The sequence below is a fragment of the Corvus kubaryi genome, unplaced genomic scaffold, assembly GCF_017639235.1.
Source record: "Corvus kubaryi isolate FWS band 111438036 unplaced genomic scaffold, C.kubaryi_AGA036_p1.0 37265, whole genome shotgun sequence".
NCBI lineage: Eukaryota > Metazoa > Chordata > Aves > Passeriformes > Corvidae > Corvus > Corvus kubaryi.
In genome coordinates this window covers 1,456,736-1,477,588 of record NW_024581080.1, presented here as the reverse complement: position 1 = coordinate 1,477,588, position 20,853 = coordinate 1,456,736, and the positions used below count along the sequence as shown (strand labels likewise).

The window sequence follows — 20,853 nt, the reverse complement described above, 5'->3', positions numbered from 1 at the left end:
CCTGCTGGAAAGCACAGCTTATTAAGAGCATTAACTCTGGAGTTCAGGGGTCACACATCGTTTTCAAGTGCGTCATGCAGAGAGAATGAGCTGAGATCAGTGCTTGGACAGCAGCCACTTGTTTTTTAAACCAGTTGTTCACAGTTATGTCTCTTAATTATTTATTTCTTTGGCGAGGCAAAGATGCAGCCCAAGAATGCCCAGCTTATTTTTGTTCATAGAACACTTAAAATATGAATTGTCCACCTTTTATATCTCTACAGAATTTGAAAGGCACCAACCTAAACTTGATGACACAGCTCCTGTCTGATTTTGAGCAACTCAGATGAGCACCTGAGCAAGGGTATGTCCAAATCCTTCACGAATTCTTTCCCTGGAGACCTCTTTCCTAACCTGGGATGGCGACATGTGTTGAAATATTTGACTGAAGTGTCCCAAACAAGCAGCTGCCAAATATTGTTCTCAATTAACACCATCCTACACTTAATAAAAGCTCAAACCCATCTGTTTGCAGCTCCCGATCTGTCTCAGCATGTCTGGAGATCCAGCAGAAATCTAAGGGGGAAGTTTGGCTTAAAAATGTCCAAAAAATCAGAACTTTTCAACAGAGAAACAGTTGCTTACTCACGCTTACATGAGAGGGGTAAAGGCAGTAAAATTCTCCTGTGGATATAATTCCCCTGTGGATTTATCCAGATATATTTACTCATTTATAAATTAACATCAACAAGGAATATCTATATTACTGTGTCCTGTCTATTGCTGATCCTGCTGTATATAAATATCAATTCATATCCCGATGATCCATTCCAGTTCTCCGTACTCTGTAACTCCCATTTAAACCCATGAAAAGTTCAAGTCCTCTCAAGCAGCTCTGTATTGACACTTGTGGCCTGAGAAGGTTTATTACTCCTCTATTACAGCTGACTGAGTCAACGGGGTGCTTTTCTGGCAGAGATTTTCGGAATATGATTGCACAGACCTCACCTGGATCGTTCCCTGCTCTGCCTCCTTTATTTAATCACCTGAGTCCGAAGCAAACATTACTAACAGGGATGATGGGGCAGCAAAGGCTCAGCTCAGTGTTTTTTCTGTCAGTGATTCACTGGTCCAGGTTCAGGGGTAAATACCCAGAATTAAAGCACAACTTCACCCTGCGGACCTGTTTTACCCTAAACTTCCTGGGAACACTCCTTCCTTGACATTCCACCGGTTTTCTTTCAGCTTTTGTCAGCCAGACCATAAATAGATGGCCTTAGGGTCACCCCAACCGTTCTGTAATTCGATGACAGCTCCAATCTCCATATTTATTGATTTATTGACCTAATTCGTTTTCTTTTCCCCGTTTTCAGGGAAGCGAATCCAAAGCAACGATTGATCCTTATCCCAAGGTTCAGGGCACGAAGCAAGCAGCAGGAACTCCGCTTGCTGTAACACTCTGTGACTTGGTGTTGTGCAACACCTTTAGCAAACACTTCCTCCTGCAGGAGCAGGAATAAAGCTGAACCCGTCCCTGCCTCTCACCCACAGCCCAGAGGAGCTCCCGGGCAGGGCCACGCTGGGAACGCCACATTCCCAGCCCACGGAGCCCTCAGCCAGCCCAGCACAACCCCGAGGATGAAAATCCTCCTCATTTCTGCTCTTCTGCTGCATTTCCTCCAACAAGGTATGGCACTTCTTGTTTTAGTCCTTTATCAGCTTTGCTATGGATAAGTCTGGATGAATTTTTAATTATTAACTGGTAGATATTAGGGAGGAACGGTGAGTTAAAGCCGTTGGAAAATGGAGTTAGGGATATTTGGGATTTTGCTCTTTGCATTCAAAGCAATTGTCTACAATTCTTTAGATAGAGCAGCATTTACTTGTTTGACAAGTGGCCATAAATTGCCTAAAGACCCACAACTGGTTGGTTTTGTGAACCACTAAAGCAATTCTTACCCTGCAAGTGAGAGGCCAATTTAGCCAATTACAGCAATTTATCAGCATTTTGGCCATAAAGTAGCAGATTTCTGTAGGAATTCAATTACAACATTACCTGATTTAAAATATTGAACAGGCTTTATTTAGCTGCATGATGCTTCAGGTTATATCCAGGTGATTTCACCTGAGCAGACCCTGCTTCTTTTTCCTCACACACACAATTTCTTTCAATTCCTGTCAACAGGGAACGGAGTTTTTCAGGGCTTGGCCTGCACAAGCATGCACAGGATTTATAGCCAGAATTAAACATTTAATTAGCATTCAGGCACAGATCTATAATTTGGTTTTTCGCACAGAATATCTGAAAATGTGCACACTTTAAAGGTGTTATCTTCTTTTTCTTGACAAAACCACAACTTCATTGTCAATAAAATCCTCCCTAATGATTTTCTGCTTGGAAAAGCACACAGTTATTTGTTCCTTATTACAAGTTGTTGTACGGGGCCCAAGGAATTTCTTTCCTCCTCCAAGCTCAAGACAAAACCTGAAGGCAGCAAAGACAATGCGCTGATTAAAAAACTCCCTCGAAGAAAGGATTCATTCCAAACAAAACCAACCAGTTTTCCTCGAAATTCTGTCTGGATCAGGCTGCAGGGAAGGGATGAGTTCAGTCCTGAGTCTCCCTTTAAACCTCGCCTTAACTTGAACTCTCTGGGCTGGAGTTGCACAAAGGGTGTGGAGAGATAAAATTGGGGATCTTTGTTCCAAGAGGCCTGAAATATTCCTGGGATTGTTGCATAAGGACACACTTGAGGCCTGTGGAGGGAAATCTGAAAAGCAGCAGATTTTTTTTTGGAAAATAAACATAATTAGTTGCTTAAAAAAAATATAAAACCCCGTTGTGAATGGCAGTAGTAAAGTTACACTCGGTAGTTGCTCCCAGCACGTGCTCGGTGTAGCAGCTCAGCTGACACGGGATCCCTCTGCACCATTAATTCAACATCTTTATCAAGATACAACCAGGTTTGTTCTGCAATTACATTTGGAAAGGGTTGAATCAAATAAATCAGTGATAAAAGAATGGATCTGTTTGTTTTACTTCGACAATTTGCACGAGGATGTGCTCTGCTGTTCCAGAGAGAGAAAATTACAGTAATTGGAGGCCTCACTCCTGGAAAAACCTGGCCCTGGGGCAGGAATTATCATGGGAGGTGCTCTGTGCCTTTGTTTTTGCAGGGTTTTGTTGGCTTTCTGGGCAGCTTAGGGGGTTTTTTTTGTTGTTGTTCTTGGTTTATTTTTCAAATACAGGCCCTCAAGAATTCACCAATTCAAATGAAATTCCCTTTTGTAGGAGATTAAAGAGCTCAGGGTTTGCCTTGGTGGAAACCAACACATCCCTTGTACAACCCTGTTTTCCCAAAAACCTGGCTTCCAGCTGCCAGGATGAACTCCAGGGTGCTGCCCACCCCAAATTAACTTTGCTCTGGATTTGCTGAGGTTCAGAGCAGAAAAGAAAAATTCTTTTTATCAGCTCTGCATTTCCTTACCCAGCTCTTTGCAGCCACTGCAGACCTTATGAGACCACTCAAAGGGTTCTGGCAGTTAAGGAACCTCTTGGACTCCTTCCACCTTCAAGGTTTTCCTAATTTCCTGCCTATCTCCCATTATTTTACCTGGCCATGCCCAAACACCTCTCCCATCCTTCTGCTGTATCTCCCTCAACCCAATTCAAGAGGTAAAAGTTGTAATTATTTCTTGCCACCCTCTCTTAAAGTTCTGCCACAATTATGTATGTGCCAAGGCTTTGCAGAGCAGGAATCCTGCTGCAGACCTCTGCATTGTGTAAATTTATTTGCAGATCCAGAGGCAGTCTGGGCCTGCCTGTCACGTGATAAGGTTTGGAGATTGCTCATTCCACAAACCCAAATCATTTAATTCATGCCACTGGAAAATGCAGAGGGAAAGGCTGCACTGGCATGGCTGGGCTGGCCTGTTGGGACTTGAACTGCTCAGAGCTGGGAGGAGAAACCCCAAGGGAATTGCAGGAAATTTTTTAATGGAAGTAGCCAGGGAGGGCAAGTCCTCCCAAATCCAGAATGGGAAAACCACTGGTGTTGGGTCACGCCGTGGAGGGAAAGCAGGGCAGCACAAGGTGTTGCAAGAGCCCAAAGGAATCACCTGGCCAGCCACAAAATTGGGTGTTTAATAAATTAAAATTGTGTTTTCATCAATCCCTGTCTGTTTCTCCCCAGGGAGCAGCAGCGGGAAGTTCCCTGGAGCTGAGCAATATGAAATCGTTTACCCGCGGAAATTGCACTCGGTGCACAGGAGAGCTGTGGGAGCAAGCTCAGAGGTAGGAAAGGAGATCATTTCTTGGCTGATTCTGAGAGATGGGGAAGGTTCTCTGGAGTTAAAACACCCTTGGGTTTCAAGGCTAAGAGAACTTGGACACGCATTTGCTCTTCCAAAAGGAAAAGCCTGGAGAAGTGATCCCGTGTTCGTGAAGAGGAGCTGAGGTGTGCTCAGCATGCAGAGAATCCCTCAGGCCATCCGAGGCTCTTCTGAGCTTTGTACCTCTGCAAAGATGCAGGGTTTGATACTGCTCAGGTTTTTAATAACCTGTGGACACTTTCATTTGGATTAAATTAAACCAATAATTAAAACCAACCATGGTTGACGCACTTCCAGAGGGTGTTATGGAAGTGTCTGAACATAAACATCCCCCTCAGCACTTCCCCAGCATGCACGATTTGTGCTTATGGAGGTAGAAATGAATTTGCAAGGTCAAAATTGCTCCTCTAATTAAAACCCCTCAAACAGAGTGACCTCCTGCTTATTCTGCTCCTGCCAGAATCCTTGTTTTTGGTGGGAAGAGGAGGAAAAGAACACGGCTGGCATTCCAATAACACCACTGCTGAGGCCAGGAGCTGCAGCAGAGCATATTCTGACACTTCAATCTGTTTACAGAGCAAATACGAAGACACCGTGAAGTACGGGATCAAAGCCAACGGAGAGGAAGTGGTGCTGCAGCTACGAAAAAATCGGTGGGTTCAGCTCAGCTCTTCCCTTCTTGCTCGCTGTGAGCCACGGCAGGGTGTTCAGGATGCCAAAAAACAGGGATTAGAGCCCTGTAAAATAGAAGTATTCTGGTAAATGCAACATCTCAATGGCAAGGAAAGAAGAGGGGAGAGGAAGAATCCTGTCAGTGTTTTGGGAACGTGGAATAAGTGCTGGGGATGAGACGTTGCCATGATGGAGGCACTTCCCATCCTGCTACCTCTGCTCCCCCATTTCTTTCCTAAATTGTTCAATCCAATGCATATTTAAGCTTTTTCTGTTGCCTCACAAGTTTTCTGTGACCATGAAGAGGCTGTGGGTTTCAGAATTGTAGCCTGGAGTGACAGGACAAGGGGGGTGGTTTAAACTGAGAGAGAGAGGGTTTAAATTAGAGATTAGGAAGAAATTCCTCCTGAGGAGGCTGGGGAGGGGCTGGGATGGAATTTCCAGAGCAGCTGTGGCTGCCCCTGGATCTCTGGAAGTGCCCAAGGCCAGGCTGGATGGGGCTTGGAGCAGCCTGGGACAGTGGGAAGTGTCCCTGCCTGTGAAACTGGATGATCCTTCAGGTCCCTTCCCACCCAAACCATTCCAAGATTTTAGGACAGACTCGATGATCCTAGAGGTGTTTTCAAACCTTAATAAATTTGTGGTTCTATGTTTATATATCTCTATATTATAGATAGATAATAGATGGATTGATTGATTCACTGATAGATTGATACATTGATATAGATATTTACCTTAGCACTACTTCTTTTGAACCTGGAGTAACCAAACATAACCTGGCATTGACAAAACCTTCCTGGAAATGGGAAGTCTGGCTCCAGCAGAACATTTACCACACGCTCCGACAGTCTGGGTGAAAGGGTGCTGCTCCACAGGCTGTGCAAATACAGTAGTGCCATAATCAATTCATGTTAAATATAGACTGTAATTAACTGCTTTCCCCTGTTTTAATCTAATCTAAATATTTGGACTGGGGGGAGGGAAATGGTGTTGCACTAAATCCTATTCTTTGAAGAGAAATGGGATGCTGGCAGTGGGTGGGAGCTGCCCAAACAGGAGTCACTGCAGAGGTGCTGCTTTTAGGAAGGTGTAAAAACGGGCCCCAAAAAATCAATGTATAATTATACATTTGCATCCAGATCTGCCAGGAGATGAGTTTATCCCAGTAAAATCAGCAGACTTTAATTCCTTTCTTCTTTTAGAAAAGTCTGTTTGTTTGAGTAAGGATTATGAGCAAGCAGAATTCCCCTCCCTGCAGCTTTTGCTTCCCGAGTTTCTCCGATACTAAGAATAACCTGAGTAATTGTTTGAATTCCCCACATACTCGGTGCGCTGTGTCATCACCTCATTTCTACATGGCAACAATTTCCTTGGAATAATGACTGCACTTGGCTCCTTGCAGGGATCTCCTGGCTGGGGATTATTCTGAAACTCTTTATTCTGCTGACGGCCGACAGATCACAACAACTCCTGGGATCAAGGTAACGCAGGAAGGGTTTTTCCCTTTTACATCCAGTCTTGAGGTCCACATGAGACTCACGGATCCATGAAATAACAGGAGATGTGAGACAGAAAGGCACGGTTTGAATTCCAGGTTCTAAGCCAGTTAGGGTGACTCTGAAAGGATGGGGAAGTTGGGATTTGGCCCTTGTGCCTGTTGGGAATCAGCTCCATGGTTTGGCTTCCAGGAAGGCCCCACCTCAGTGGCAGCTGAACAACTTCAGGGTCAAATTCCAGCCTTTTGTTGGAGTCAGGGCCATCCCAAAGCTTTCAACCTTGCTGCTTTGCCCTCCAGACTGCTCCTCCTGCTCAGCCCCGTGACCTGATTTCCGCCCTGATCCCAAGGAGATCCCGAGCCCGATAAGGCCCCATTTCCTCCCGGCTCACATTTCCAGCCACGCTCGCAGCACCTGAGCCCAGCTGCCTCCTCTGAGCCCTGGCAGATCAGTTCTGCACCTCCAGGCAAACGGGACTCACTGCAGAAGGGATTTTTTAATTAACTGGGCACTGATCTTCCCCAAAGCTCCCACCTGAAGTTCTCCTCCAAGCTCATGAGATGTGTTTTAACAACACAGTCTGGAATTCAAAGCCTAATTTTCTTTGTTAGGAGCAATTAGGAGGATTCTGACTGAAATAAATGTGCAGAAATAACTCTGGGTTGGTTATTTTTGGGGTTTTTTTTCTGATTGCTCCAATTATTTTCACTCCCTGAACGGAGTGTGAAAAACCTGGATAAAGACAAACTCAGACAGACCCATCTGTGCTGAACAGGGAATTCCTGCACTCCGGATATTGCATTAGGATCAGGAGTTTTTCCTCTTGTATCCCCAAAGGATGGAGAGAAATCCTCCACTTTCCCCCCGTAACTTTCCCTTTGTGGATGTCTTTTTCCCTGTAACAAAGTTGACACTTTGTGGTGGAAGGAAGAGAAATAAATGATAAAGTGGAATCAAAAATTCATGAGAAAACAAAAGGCACAAGGCACAAGGGTTTGGATCCAGGATCTTAAGAACTCCAGTTAGGAAAACGCTGGGGGTAAAATTTTCCACAACCCCTCAGTGACTTTGAAGTCTCTCTGAACACAGAAACAGAAACCTTAAATCCTTAAGCCAATTAAGCCCCCAAACTCTTTCCCCTACCCGTGTTTAATATAATACCTGTATTTTAATCCCATTGAAATGAATGCATTTAATTGTTGGCTAATTAAAGAGCCTTTCCTCGAAATCTGGGCACAAGGAAACCATTTGGTGTGGACTTTAACCGAGCAGAGCACAGCAGTGTGTGCTTAATTTGGAGCAGGGAGTGGGAATATTCCTTTTTTTCTGTGCTGTGCATTGACCAGAGCCCAGAATTGTTGGATTTGCCATGATTTGGGTAACTCCATGTTGAAGAATAAAAAAAAAATGGGTCCACAGCAAACATGGAAACGATCACCAACTTTTAAAATTCATTTTACAAATCTCCTAATGGGAGACCTCCTCAAGTAGTGCAGTTTGTTGTCATTTGGAGATAGTTTAATTTGTTTTCTGAAATCCTCAGCCCAACCTGACCCTGGATTTTTTTTCCAACCAGGATCACTGTTACTATGGAGGCCACGTGGAGGGTGATGCTGAATCTGTGGCCAGCATCAGCACCTGCAAAGGGCTGAGGTGAGGAGGGGTTTGGGTTCCAAGGGCAGAATGGGATTTTGGGATAAATGCTTTGGGATAAGTGCTCCAACAGGAGAGAATCAGGAAGGAAAGAAGTCATGTGATCTTTCGTTCAGGCCTTGGCAACTTTTTTCCCAAAGAAAAACAGAGGGGGAAGGAAGAAAAATAGTTATTCTTAGTTCCTTACAGTATTTCAGCTTTTCACCTCAAATCAGGATGAAAACATCTTCGAATTCCCCACTGGAACGAAATCCACTTCTCAACCACTTCTGTCAGCACAACCCCCCCAAAATTTAAATCAAATTAATTCCTAACCCAGCTTCTCTTTGACTGAGAGCACCCAAATCTTCCAATTGACTCAGCAATAATTAATTAATTGATTTCTGCTTCTGAAGTGTTGCACACTGCCTCAGGCTGCTGGAACATTCCAAGGGTCTACATGCTTGGGATAAATGCTTCTTTGATCCAAAACCTCACTTTCCAACCCTTTTTTTAGTGGCTATTTTGAGACCCATGGCCAGAAGTTCTTCATCGAGCCCCTGGGAGCCTCGGACAGGGAGGAACACGTGGTTTATAAATATGAGGCCCTGAAACAAGAGCCCATCAAAACCTGTGGGCTGCTCAACAACTCCTGGGAGCAGGACTCCAGTGACCCCATCAACGACATCTTCAAATCCAGCAACAGCCCAGAGGTAAGGACGTGGCTATCCCATCAAAAAAAGGGAATAGGAGAAGTCTAAATAGCACAAATCCCAATTTTTTGGTGGCACCTCCACAAAGGATTGATTAAACACAGGGAAGTGGGGTCAGATCTTAAAAACCAGAGCAAAATCTTCCAGATCTGAGATTTCAGAGTCACCAGCTGAGTTCAACCCTCCTGCCTTTACTGACAGGTGCCCATTGCACCTTTAACACCTAAATACTCATTAATATCTATTTTACCTTCCATATCTGAGTAAAAATTTTAATACCCAGCCTACTTCTCGTCATTTAAACCCAAACCAGTCCCATTCTGAATGACCTGGCCAAAGAAATCCCCTCAATAATTAATATAATTAAGAAACAGTTTTGAAATGGTAGAGGTTGGGATTGGAAAAGCTCTTAAAAGTCGTTTAAAATCAATAATTCCTTTAGATGAAAGCTTACCTGAAAGCCAAGAAGTTCCTGGAGCTCTACATCGTTGCAGACAATGCTCTGGTGAGTTTTGGAATTATTTTGTGTTTGATCAGCTCCAGAGGAGCTTCCCAGGGTATCCCAACTCGTAGTCCTGGGCTCCTACAAGAGCTACAAGGTTCCACTGAGCCTGGCTGGGAAAAGGGATTCCTAAAGGGGATTTATTTTGGAATTTGCACCTGGAGATGACCTGGATTTAGGAAAGACCTTGCAGTGCTTGTGCTGTTGGAATATCCTGAGCTAGAAGGGAATATCCTGAATTCGAAGGGAATATCCTGAATTGGAAGGGATTATCCTGAGTTGGAAGGGAATATCCTGATTTGGAAGGGAATATCTTGATTTGGAAGAGAATGATCTGATTTGAAAGGGATTATCCTGAATTCAAAGGGATTATCCCGAGCTGGAAGGGAATATCCTGAATTCAGAGGGAATATCCTGAATTCGAATGGATTATCCTGATTTGGAAGGGAATGATCTGATTTGAAAGGGATTATCCTGAATTGGAAGGGAATATCCTGATTTGGAAGGGAATATCCTGAATTTGAAGGGAATATCCTGATTTGGAAGGGAATATCCTGAATTCAAAGGGAATATCCTGAATTCGAAGGGATTATCCTGATTTGGAAGGGAATATCCTGATTTGGAAGGGAATATCCTGAATTCAAAGGGAATATCCTGAATTTGAAGGGAATATCCTGAATTTGAAGGGAATATCCCGAGCTCAAAGGGACCCACAAGGATCATTGAGTCCAACTCCTTCTCTGCACCCTACACAGAAATTCCCATTTTGGAAGGGGCTGATATTGAAACCCAACATCTGATAAAATCCTACATCAAACAGATAGTTTTTATATAAAATACGATTTTTTACACGTGGTGTGGTTTGCAAAACAATCTTCTGTGGGACATTTATTTCCTGATAAATCCCCTTTTCCTGATGTGCTGTATTTGCCTTTTCAGTACAAGAAATATGATGAAGATGTTAAAAATCTAAGACAAAGGATATTTGGAATAGTCAACTACATCAACACGGTGAGAGCAAACAAGTGACACTGAAATCCAAGTGATTTATAATTTTTTTCTATTGAAAACCATTGAAATATAAGTGATTTGTAATTATTTCTATTGAAAACCATAGAAATCCAAGTGATTTATAATTATTTCTATTGAAAACCATTGAAATCCAAGTGATTTATAATTTTTCCTATTGAAAACCATCGAAATCCAAGTGATTTATAATTATTTCTATTGAAAATCATAGAAATCTGAGTGATTTATAAAGTTTTTTTCTATTGAAAACCATAAAAATCCAAGTGATTTATAAATTCTTTCTATTTTAAACATCATAAACTTTCATTATTATGCATAGGAATGAATGAAAACTCAACTTCATTGTAATTTGGAAAGCAAATTTACCACATCTGTCCATATCCTCCTGTTCTTTGCCTTCAGAGATGAGATTTTTAATAAGAATTATTTCTACTCCAACTTTCATTATTTCTACTCCTACTTTAATTATTTCTACTCCTACTTTCATTATTTCTACCAAAACTTTTAAGATATTTTCTAATCACTTGTCAAGTGAATGGTGGATTCAAAAAGAATAAATTGATTCTTGATTTCTTTGGCAAATTTCTTCCAAAATTGCCGGAATTTTCAAGTATTTTAACCCCACTTTAAAGTTCCTTTCAACGTGGTGGGAAATCAGATCTCATGGTTTATTTGGTGAGGGTTTTTTGGAATTCAGAGCTTGGAAAAGCTTTGTTAGGTCTGGAGTTTGGCTACTGGAAGTGGAAAAAGTGACCCAAGCACCAGGACAAGGCTTTGTTTCCTTAGCATCGATTTTTAACAACATGCATTCATTTTTAATGGATTGATTTTTAATTAATCCTCTGCTGCAGGTTTATAAAGCCATCAACACCCACGTGGCTCTGGTTGGCCTGGAGGTGTGGACAGATGGGGACAAGTGTCCCCTGAGCAGGAGCGCAGGGTTCACCCTGGACGCCTTCTCCAAGTGGCGCCTGGCGGATCTGCTCAAGAGGAAACGGAACGACAACGCTCAGCTCATCACGTGGGTGCCCTTCCCTCTGCCACTCCCTTCCCAGCACGTTTTTATTCCTGAAAAACAGCTCACCAAATGCATTCCAGGCCATTTTAATTCCTAAAAATTGGTCAGAAACACATTCAAGGCCCTTTTTATTCCTTAAAAATCACTCAGCAAACACATCCAAGGCTCTTTTTAATCCTTAAAAATTGGTCAAAAACACGTCCAAGGCACTTTTTATTCCTTAAAAATCACTCACCAAACACATCCAAGGCCGTTTTTATTCCTTAAAAATTGGTCACACAATTAAGGCCCCTTTTATTCCTTAAAAATCACTCGCCAAACACATCTAAGGTTGTTTTTATTCCTGAAAAATCGCTCACCAAACACATCCAAGCCACTTTTTATTCCTTAAAAATCGCTCACCAAACACGTCCAAGGCCCTTTTTAATCCTTAAAAATCACTCACCAAACACATCCAAGGCTCTTTTTATTCCTTAAAAATTGGTCAAAAACACATCCAAGCCACTTTTTATTCCTTAAAAATCACTCACCAAACACGTCCAAGGCTCTTTTTATTCCTTAAAAATTGGTCAAAGAATCAAGACCCTTTTTATTCCTTAAAACTTGCTCACCAAACACATCCAAGGCCCTTTTTAATCCTTAAAAATCGCTCACCAAACACATCCAAGGCCCTCTTTAATCCTTAAAAATTGGTCATCAAACATATCCAAGGCCCTTTTTTTCCTTAAAATTGGTTACCAAACACATTCAAGGCTGTTTTTATTCCTTAAAAATTGGTCACAAAATCAAGGCCCTTTTTATTCCTTGAAACTCACTCACCAAACACATCCAAGGTCGTTTTTATTCCTTAAAAATCACTCACCAAACACATCCAAGGCCGTTTTTATTCCTTAAAAATTGGTCACACAATCAAGGCCCTTTTTATTCCTTAAAACTCGCTCACCAAACACATCCAAGGCTCTTTCTATTCCTTAAAAATTGGTCACAGAATCAAGCCCCTTTTTATTCCTTAAAAATCGCTCACCAAACCCATCCAAGGCACTTTTTATTCCTTAAAATTTGTCACCAGTCAGTGGCACTAGCCTGGCCTGGATTTCACCCATTCCAACACCGGCTTGTACCAATTCCAGGAAAAAAATATAAATGCAAGTTCATTTTTTTTTGCTTTTATTTTCTTTTTTGTCATGGAGCACAAATAAATTCCTGCCAGGACACGGCATCAGATTTTTCCAGCTGAATCCCTGCAAAAATGGGGAATGGGAATTTCTGCCTTATCTAAGACTCTTCTTCTGGTTTTGCTCACAGAAGTTGAGTGCCCTGGGGGACTGCAGCGAAATCTGACCACTGAAAGAGTCATAATGTGAAGTTTAGCAGGGAAATGATGAATTAAATTTCCCCAAAAATGTGGGAAATGCCAAATTAAACCAGCACTGACCCCACTTTTCTGTCCTGTGTCCAGAGGTCCTGACTCATCCCAGCTCTTTGCTGTGTTTGGAGCTCCTCATTCAGCTCTTTACACACCAACAGATGCTTTCCACCTTATGAACCACCACAGAATTTAAGTAAATATTAAAATGAAAAGTGCATTCAACTGGGTTTTTGTTTATCTGATTTATATTAAAATAAATCTTGTATTGGATCTGAGATGCCATCCAGAGCTGGGGATGAAACCTCCAGCCTGGTTAGGAAAAGATCCCTGAGCTCAGATCCCATCCTGGGCACGCCCTTGATCTCACTGTGCTTTTGTGCTTCCTTCCAGAGGCCTGGACTTCGAGGGGACCACGATTGGATTGGCCTTCCTCAAATCCATATGCAGTGATTTATACTCTGCAGGTATTATTCAGGTCTGATTCCTTTTTATTTCATTTTTGAAAGGCTTTTCTATGGTTTTTTTACCCAGCCAAAGAACCTTTATGAAAATCGTTGGGGTTAGGGCACTTTCAGTTCTTTGCTTCATTATTAGACTGTAAAAATTCACAATCAGAGCCCTGGAAGTGTCCAAGGCCAGGTTGGGTGAGGCTTGGAGCAACCTGGGATAGGGAAAGGTGTCCCTGCCATGGAATTGGATGGGATTTAAGGTCCCCTCCAACCCAAACCATTCTGGGATCCTGGGATTTTATTTTAATTGAAGTGGAGGGGGTAAAGAAAGCAAACACGTGACATACACACCTCCATGGTGTAAATTTTACATGATTTCATAAAAAGTTAATACATATTTGATAAACATTTTTATTAAATAACGACATAGGACCCAGACAGATGCACAGATGGGCTGAGCACCACACAAACCCTTGTGCACGGCGAGGATAATTCCACTTGAGGAAAAACTGTCCTGTTTCTCATTTTCTCTGTTGTTCCTGCTCGTTGTAAAGCACACATGGAAATAACAGCTGCTCTTGGCTCCCCAGGACCACAACAGGAACGAGATTGCAGTGGCAGCCACGATGGCCCACGAGATGGGGCACAACCTGGGCATGAGCCACGACACTGAGGCCTGCTCGTGCAGCGACGACATCTGCATCATGACAGACACTGTCAGGTGGGACCTGGGGCTTCAAATGCTCCCAGCTTTCAAACAAGAGCAGTATTTTTGTGCAGTGAGATGATTCCATTCAAATTATTTAAAAAAAAATGGATGAATGCCCAGGCCATTGTCAGATATTCCCAGACAGAAACTCCCCCAAAAAACCCAACCCAAACCTACTTTAATCCTTATATATTTAGAAAAATGTTTACACCCAAGACTTGTGGGGACAGTCACCTGCTCCAATTCTCTCCCAAAGGGCGTTTCTCCTCCTTGCCTGTGCCAATCCTAACAGAAATCCTCTTGTTTTCCCAACACAGCTCAGTGATTCCCAAGGAATTCAGCTCCTGCAGCCTCCAGAGCTTTGAGAAGTTCATGCTGGCTGACATGCCCAAGTGCCTGACCAACATCCCAGAGCTGAGCAGCATCGTGGCCCCCGCGTCCTGCGGGAACGGATTCGTGGAAAAGGGAGAGGAATGCGACTGTGGCACTCCTGAGGTACCTGGGAATGAGATGATCCTTGGGAAAGGCAAAGGGGTTGATCCAGGCTGGACAGCAGCTGCTTTCTGTTGGTCCCTGAGGTGGATACAGATCCACAGCCAAAGCTGGGGTGGCTGGGTGTGTGCAGGGTGCTGGGAAAAACGAAGTCCTGGTTTGTCAGGAGGCGGGGACAGAGGAACTGAGAGTGGGACAAAGCCATCCCCACGTCTCAGCCAAACCCCCAAGTTCCCTGCACAACTTCTACCTCCAAACCCAGGGCTTGTAGGGAAGGTGCTTCCCAACAAAGCCAAGGGCAGGTCCCAGCCAGGGGCAGTGGTTTGGTGTCCCTGCCCCAGCTCTGACTGCTGCCTCTGTCCCAGGAGTGCACGAACGAGTGCTGTGACCCCGAGAGCTGCAAGCTGACCTCGGGGGCTGCCTGTGCACATGGGGACTGCTGTGAGAACTGCCAGGTGAGACCCTTCCCCAAAAACTGCCAGTGAGACCCTTCCCTCCCCCGTGAGAGCTGCCAGGTGGAACCCTCCTCTCTCCAGCTCCTCAGCCCTGCTGAGATAAAGGAGAACTGATCCCCTGTGCTTGTATTTAACAGCACTGACAAAGGCACTGTCATGGACTCATGGAATGTCCTGAGTGGGAAGGGACGCACTGGGATCACTGATCCAGCCCCTGGCCCTGCACAGACACCCCAAAATCCCACCCTGGGTGTCCCTGGCAGCGCTGTCCCAACGCTCCTGGAGCTCTGGCAGCCTCGGGGCCGTGCCCATTCCCTGGGGAGCCTGGGCAGTGCCCAACAGCCTCGGGGGAAGAACCTTTCCCTGGTATCCAAGCTGACCCTGCCCTGCCCCAGCTCCAGCCCTTCCCTGGGTCCTGTCAATGCCCACCAGTCCATCCCAAACCACACCACCACCATCAATTCCCTCACTCTCCCACCATCCTGGAGAAATGAGCCCTTTCATTGGCCATTTTCCCCTGGGAATAAAAGCTGTGGCACAAGAGGCAAAAAACCTGTGAACTGGCACATCCAACACGGAGTGAGATATGGATCTTGCTCCTCACACAGCCTGTGGAGTGAGGAGGAGCTTGTCCTGCCCTATTTTCACCCTTCAGCTGGGTGCTTCTGAGCAGTGCTGGGTGCTGAGTGGGGCGTTTCTCCCTCCCTCAGTACAAGAAGTCCGGCTCGGTGTGCCGGCCGGTGAAACACGACTGTGACCTGGCTGAGATGTGCACAGGGCGCTCCTCCAGCTGCCCCGAGGATCGATTCCGGGTCAACGGGCACCCCTGCAACTATGGAGAGGGCTACTGCTACATGGGCACCTGTCCCACCCGGGAGAGCCAGTGCAAAGCTGCCTTCGGACCACGTGAGTGCCCTGTGGAGCTGGAAAAATCAGCTCATCTCGGTCACAGGAGAGAGGGAGAGAAGGGAATCCTGCATCTCCAAACCCTCAGATCTGCTGTACCTCAGGAATGGCTCACCCATGAAGATAAACCCTAGTTCTAGCATAATTAATGATGATTGTTACATTTCCCACTGTCAGTGGTTGTAACTCGTGAGCTGCAGCTTAGGGGTGCTCTGAGCTTCCAGAAAAATGGGAAGTGGGGAGCGCATTCCTCTTTTGCAGAATGGGTCTGAAGTAGCTGGAATGGAGTTGGGGAAGTGGTTTGGGCTAAATAGGAAGAGGAAATGTCTGTCCTGCAAATTAACAGCCAAATTTGGCACATCTGGGTGATTCTGAAAGCAGCGTTTCTTAGAGCTGGGGAATGGTTTGGGCTGAGTGGGAACTTAAATCCCCTCCAGTGCCACCCCCTGCCAGGGCAGGGACACCTCCCACTGTCCCAGGCTGCTCCAGGCCCCATCCAGCCTGGCCTTGGGCACTTCCAGGGATCCAGGGGCAGCCACAGCTGCTCTGGGAATTCCATCCCAGCCCCTCCCCGCCCTGACAGGGAACAATTCCTTCCCAATATCCCATCCATCCCTGCCCTCTGGCGCTGGGAAGCCATTCCCTGGGTCCTGTCCCTCCATCCCTTGTCCCCAGTCCCTCTCCAGCTCTCCTGGAGCCCCTTTAGGCCCTGCAAGGGGCTCCAAGGTTTCCCCAGAGCCTTCCCTTCTCCAGGCTGAAGTGCCAGAAGGTCATTTACGCCCATGGGCACTTCTTTGGGAAGGGCCATTTCCTAAGCAAGGCAAGGAGATGGAACATTCCCAGTTGTCCCAAGCAGAGATCCCAAACTGATCCCGCTGCCTTTTCCTCCTGCAGAGGCAACAGATGGCGCAGCCTCCTGCTACCACATGAACGAGAAGGGAGCCTATTATGGGTACTGCAGGAAGGAGAAAGGGACTCACGTCCCGTGCAAGAGAAAGTAAGCACTGGGCTATGGAACTTGCTGGGATTTGGGAAGAGAGGCCATTCCCACTCAAATTAGGAGACAGAAGCCAGGGCCACCCTATTTTAGTGGCACAGCCCTGAGTCCCTTCTTGTTCTGTCTGAAAATTGTGGGAAATAACTTCTAAGAAAAGAGGATTTAAATCATGAGGTGAGAGAGAGCAAAGGTGTGCACAGAGATCTGTGCAAGGCTGCTGGGGAGGATGAGTGTGTGTGAGTGTGCAGGGAAATCCAGGGATTTTTGGGATAGGGAATTTGAACCTCACAAGTGAAGGAATACCAGTTAAATGCTCATTTCTGTGAATGAATTTGTGTTCCCTAAGAAACTCAGCAGGATTTAAGAACTTGTCACCTGCTCTAACCAAGCTGCCCTCACCCCAGCCAGCGTTCCCTTTCGCAGCCGTTTCCTTGGAATTCAGGCTGCAGGAAACACCAGCTCAGAGGGGTTTGCTGGGCCATGCCCTTGGGTAACAGCTCCTGTTCTCCTTCCAGAGACAAAATGTGTGGAAAACTCTTCTGTTCCGGAGGGAGGGAGATGCCTAAGGAGGGGAGCCTGGTGACCTTTGGTTCCTGCAAAGCCAGTTTTCCCAGGAATGGAGAAGCAGACCCGGGGATGATCCTGGATGGAACCAAGTGTGGGAATGGGATGGTGAGTAGAGAATGACTTTTTTCTTTATTCCTCCCCCTCTTTCAGTCTGGTTTATAGAATTCTCTCTTGTACATGGGAAGACTGAGTGGGCCCCAAACTTCTGCTGATCTCTTTTCCCAACTTTTATCCCAAACCAGCAGCAAAGCCAGCAGGAATTGCCACCGTTCCCATTTCCTCGGGCTTGGCTGCTGCCTTATTCCCTCTCACTGTCACAAAGATGTGTGGCAGCAGGAACACAGCTCTGTGTGAAGGGTTAGGGGCTCGTTAATGTGTTATTACAGTTAATTATTTCCACAATAGATGTGCCAGGCATCTCTGGGTGCTGTTTCCAACCCCTTCCCTGTGTATTCCTACCTGGAAGGGCGGGATGAGGGATTGGAGTGGGAAGAAGGGATGTCTGCACATCTCTGTCACTCCCCTTGCTATAAAACACCCAAATTGGAAATTAAGCCCCCATCTCCCTCTCCTAAAAGGGTTTAAGGGCTTTCCAGTGCTGGTTCTGTGTCTCGTGCTGCTCTCCATCCCCTCACAGGATAAAATGCAAGCTCTGCCTGTCCTGGAAGCTCCAAATCCCTGTGGTTTCCTCTCATTCCAGGTGTGCAGCCATGGAGAGTGTGTCTATGCTGAGGAGGTCTTCAGGTCCACCAACTGCTCTGCCAAGTGCTCTGGCCACGCTGTGAGACACCAGCTTTCAATGTTATCCACTTTAAAACCCCAAGGAAACAATGCAGATCAGCCTCAGACCCTCTTGCTGACAGGGTTTAAGTCATTGATATGAATCTGTCAAATTTGGGGAGTCAGAAACTTCTTAAATTTTGATAAAAACTAATCTACCCTGATGTAGCATCGATATTTTTGCCCAGGAGATGGACACAGCCCCTGTGCCTGGCCCTACCCCTGAGCCACGGTATCAAAGCTAATTTTTTTAGGCCATTTTGGTTTGGGGAAGAGAATTCTGCTCATCTTTGGCCATTCAGAGACCTACACATAAATAGATTAACTCTGGAGTGAAACTTTCACTGCAGAAACAAAACGTACATGACAACAGGATGGTCTTTAACCCAAAACTGCTCCTTTTTGTGCTAAATTTTAGCCCAAATGAACTGAGAGCTTCAAAAAACTTCTCAGGATCCTCACCCAGAAACTTTCTGACCCCCCAAATTCCCGACTGAGGTGTCCCTGCTTTGTCCTCCACAGGTGTGTGACCACAAGCTGCAGTGCCAGTGTGAGGAGGGGTGGGCACCCCCGACCTGTGACAGCTCCTCAACCCTCACCAGTAAGTGCCACAGTCCCACACCTTGGAATTTGTCCTTTCCTGGCTGCAATGAGCAGGGGAGCTCCAGGGGAGCAGCCCAGCACCAGAGTGGTTCATGCAGTTGTTAATTAGAATCGTTAAGCTCATCAAGCCCAGCCACCAACCAGCACCACCAAATCCTGCCCTCAGCTGCCACAGCCAGGCTTTTTGAACAATTCCAGGGATGGGACTCCAGCCCGTTCCAGAGCTGGACAATCCTTTCCATGAAGAAATTTGTCTTAATATCCAACTGAAATCCCTGCTGCTTTGCCAGGATTGCATCTCCAGGGAGCTGATTTCTGAGCACCTCCCAGTCCTCTAGGGATGAGTAGGGAAGGTGTTTTTCCTTCTAAGCTGACAAGTGATTCCCCCTGGAGGTGAGAGCGACAGGCTCCTCCTTTTTATTCTTGGAATAACAAGCTCCCTGTCCCTTCAAAGTGGAGCCAGGATCCCGAGAAGTTTGCTCTGACGAGCTGGACAAGTTCATTTATCATCTGCATGGTCTTTAATGATCCACCTCCGAGGGAAAATAATTTGTGTCCAGATTTCCACGTGTTTGGGAGAAAAGAAAAAGGCTTTATTTCATTCATAATATGAAATATATTTGTCCTCTCTTCACCCTCACCAGAGCACCCTCAGCTCTGAACCTCTGGCTTGGTTGAGGCTTTGGAGTAGTTTTGTTGAATATTGTGAAAGAAACTTTATTTGAGGGCAATTTGAAGGTCTGCACCCCACTTTGGGTAACAGCCTTTGAGACAGGAGAGCAAGGACACGGGAATGAGGGTGGATGGGAAGGGCAGGGTTGGTTTAGGGTTGGTTTAGGATTTGTTTACCCTGAGGACAGCTGACTTCAAATATGGCAAAACCAGCAGGAATTCATCTTTCCCCATCACCATTTGTGGCAGGGGAAGCCATAAAGTGAGAACGAATGGAGTTTAAAAAATTCCTTCTCCAGCGATGATGGGAAACTTGTAAACAACGGCGGCTCTTGTTGGGTCCCTGCCCCCTCAGTGGTTCTGGGGTGCTTTAGGGGCTGTTCCTGTCCCTGCCCCAGTGATTCCCTGATGTTTTAAGGGCTGTTCCTGTCCCAATGATTCCCCGATGTTTTAAGGGCTGTTCCTGCCCCAATGATTCCCCAGTGCTTTAGGGGCTGTTCCTGTCCCTGCCCCAATGATTCCCAGATGCTCTAAGGGCTGTTTCTGTCCCTGCCAGGCATCGCCGTCGCTGCCGGGGTGCTGGCTGTCCTGGCTGTCACTGCAGTTGCCGCCGTGCTGCTCACCCGCTTCCGAGGCTTCCACAAGAGGTAAATCCTTCCCACATCCACCTAAACCCCACAAACCACAGCCAGGAAATACCTGCAGAGGTGTAAGGTGGAGTTTGCAATGGGGGTGGGGGGAATTAGACTCTGGAAAGGAAGGAAGATGGTCCGTGAGATTTGTGGAGGTGTTTCAGAAATCCCGTGGTGTGGAGGGGATGGAAGAGTTGAAATGGAGCTCTTGATAAATCCTTAATAATCCTCAATAAATAAAGGGCAGAGAGAAATCAAGGACATGGCTACAAAACACCAGGAGGAGTAAGGCAGGGCTTCAGCTGTGAGGTTTTTTCTTTAAATCAAGTAAAATTTACCATGATATGAAATCTTCGACAGGCACCAGACGAGGAGGGGACCCGGAGCCACCAACCAGGTCTTTGTGGATCAGGAGCAGAGCTGCAGAGAGCAGCCCGTGCTGGTGCCACCTGCCCAGAAGGTGAGAGCAGGGACAGCTGGGGACTGTCCCCGAGGGCCCAACCATCAGCCAAAGTGGCTGCACTTCCACGAGATTCCCAAAATGCTGAGGGGACAGCGCTGGGAATCCCAGCTGGAGATTCCCAAAATGCTGAGGGGAGGGACAGGCCGGGAATCCCAGCTCGAGATTCCCAAAATGCTGAGGGGAGGGACAGGCCGGGAATCCCAGCTCGAGATTCCCAAAATGCTGAGGGGAAGGACAGGCTGGGAATCCCAGCACGAGATTCCCAAAATGTTGAGGGGAGGGACAGGCTGGGAATCCCAGCTGGAGATTCCCAAAATGCTGAGGGGAGGGACAGGCTGGGAATCCCAGCTGGAGATTCCCAAAATGCTGAGGGGAGGGACAGGCTG

The 20,853-nt window shown here is 45.9% G+C and overlaps 1 protein-coding gene across 2 annotated transcripts in view; it reads left to right on the top strand.

The window, feature by feature from the left end:
- The first annotated feature begins 1,385 nt into the window (after window positions 1-1,385).
- Window positions 1,386-20,853, top strand: part of ADAM28 (ADAM metallopeptidase domain 28) — a 23,286-nt gene continuing 3,818 nt past the window's right edge. Inside the window, exons 1-20 of one of the 2 annotated variants that reach the window (XM_042024789.1) lie at window positions 1,386-1,666; window positions 4,173-4,273; window positions 4,888-4,964; window positions 6,386-6,464; window positions 8,056-8,132; window positions 8,629-8,824; window positions 9,267-9,329; window positions 10,266-10,337; window positions 11,207-11,376; window positions 13,133-13,217; window positions 13,782-13,912; window positions 14,218-14,395; window positions 14,758-14,847; window positions 15,558-15,753; window positions 16,648-16,750; window positions 17,266-17,422; window positions 18,018-18,098; window positions 18,620-18,698; window positions 19,929-20,019; window positions 20,365-20,464. In XM_042024789.1, the coding sequence (XP_041880723.1) occupies window positions 1,618-1,666; window positions 4,173-4,273; window positions 4,888-4,964; window positions 6,386-6,464; window positions 8,056-8,132; window positions 8,629-8,824; window positions 9,267-9,329; window positions 10,266-10,337; window positions 11,207-11,376; window positions 13,133-13,217; window positions 13,782-13,912; window positions 14,218-14,395; window positions 14,758-14,847; window positions 15,558-15,753; window positions 16,648-16,750; window positions 17,266-17,422; window positions 18,018-18,098; window positions 18,620-18,698; window positions 19,929-20,019; window positions 20,365-20,464 (2,175 nt within the window). In that variant the 5' untranslated portion in view covers window positions 1,386-1,617. The remainder of the gene's footprint in view (window positions 1,667-4,172; window positions 4,274-4,887; window positions 4,965-6,385; window positions 6,465-8,055; window positions 8,133-8,628; window positions 8,825-9,266; window positions 9,330-10,265; window positions 10,338-11,206; window positions 11,377-13,132; window positions 13,218-13,781; window positions 13,913-14,217; window positions 14,396-14,757; window positions 14,848-15,557; window positions 15,754-16,647; window positions 16,751-17,265; window positions 17,423-18,017; window positions 18,099-18,619; window positions 18,699-19,928; window positions 20,020-20,364; window positions 20,465-20,853) is intronic. The other variant, XM_042024788.1, reaches the window with a different exon arrangement.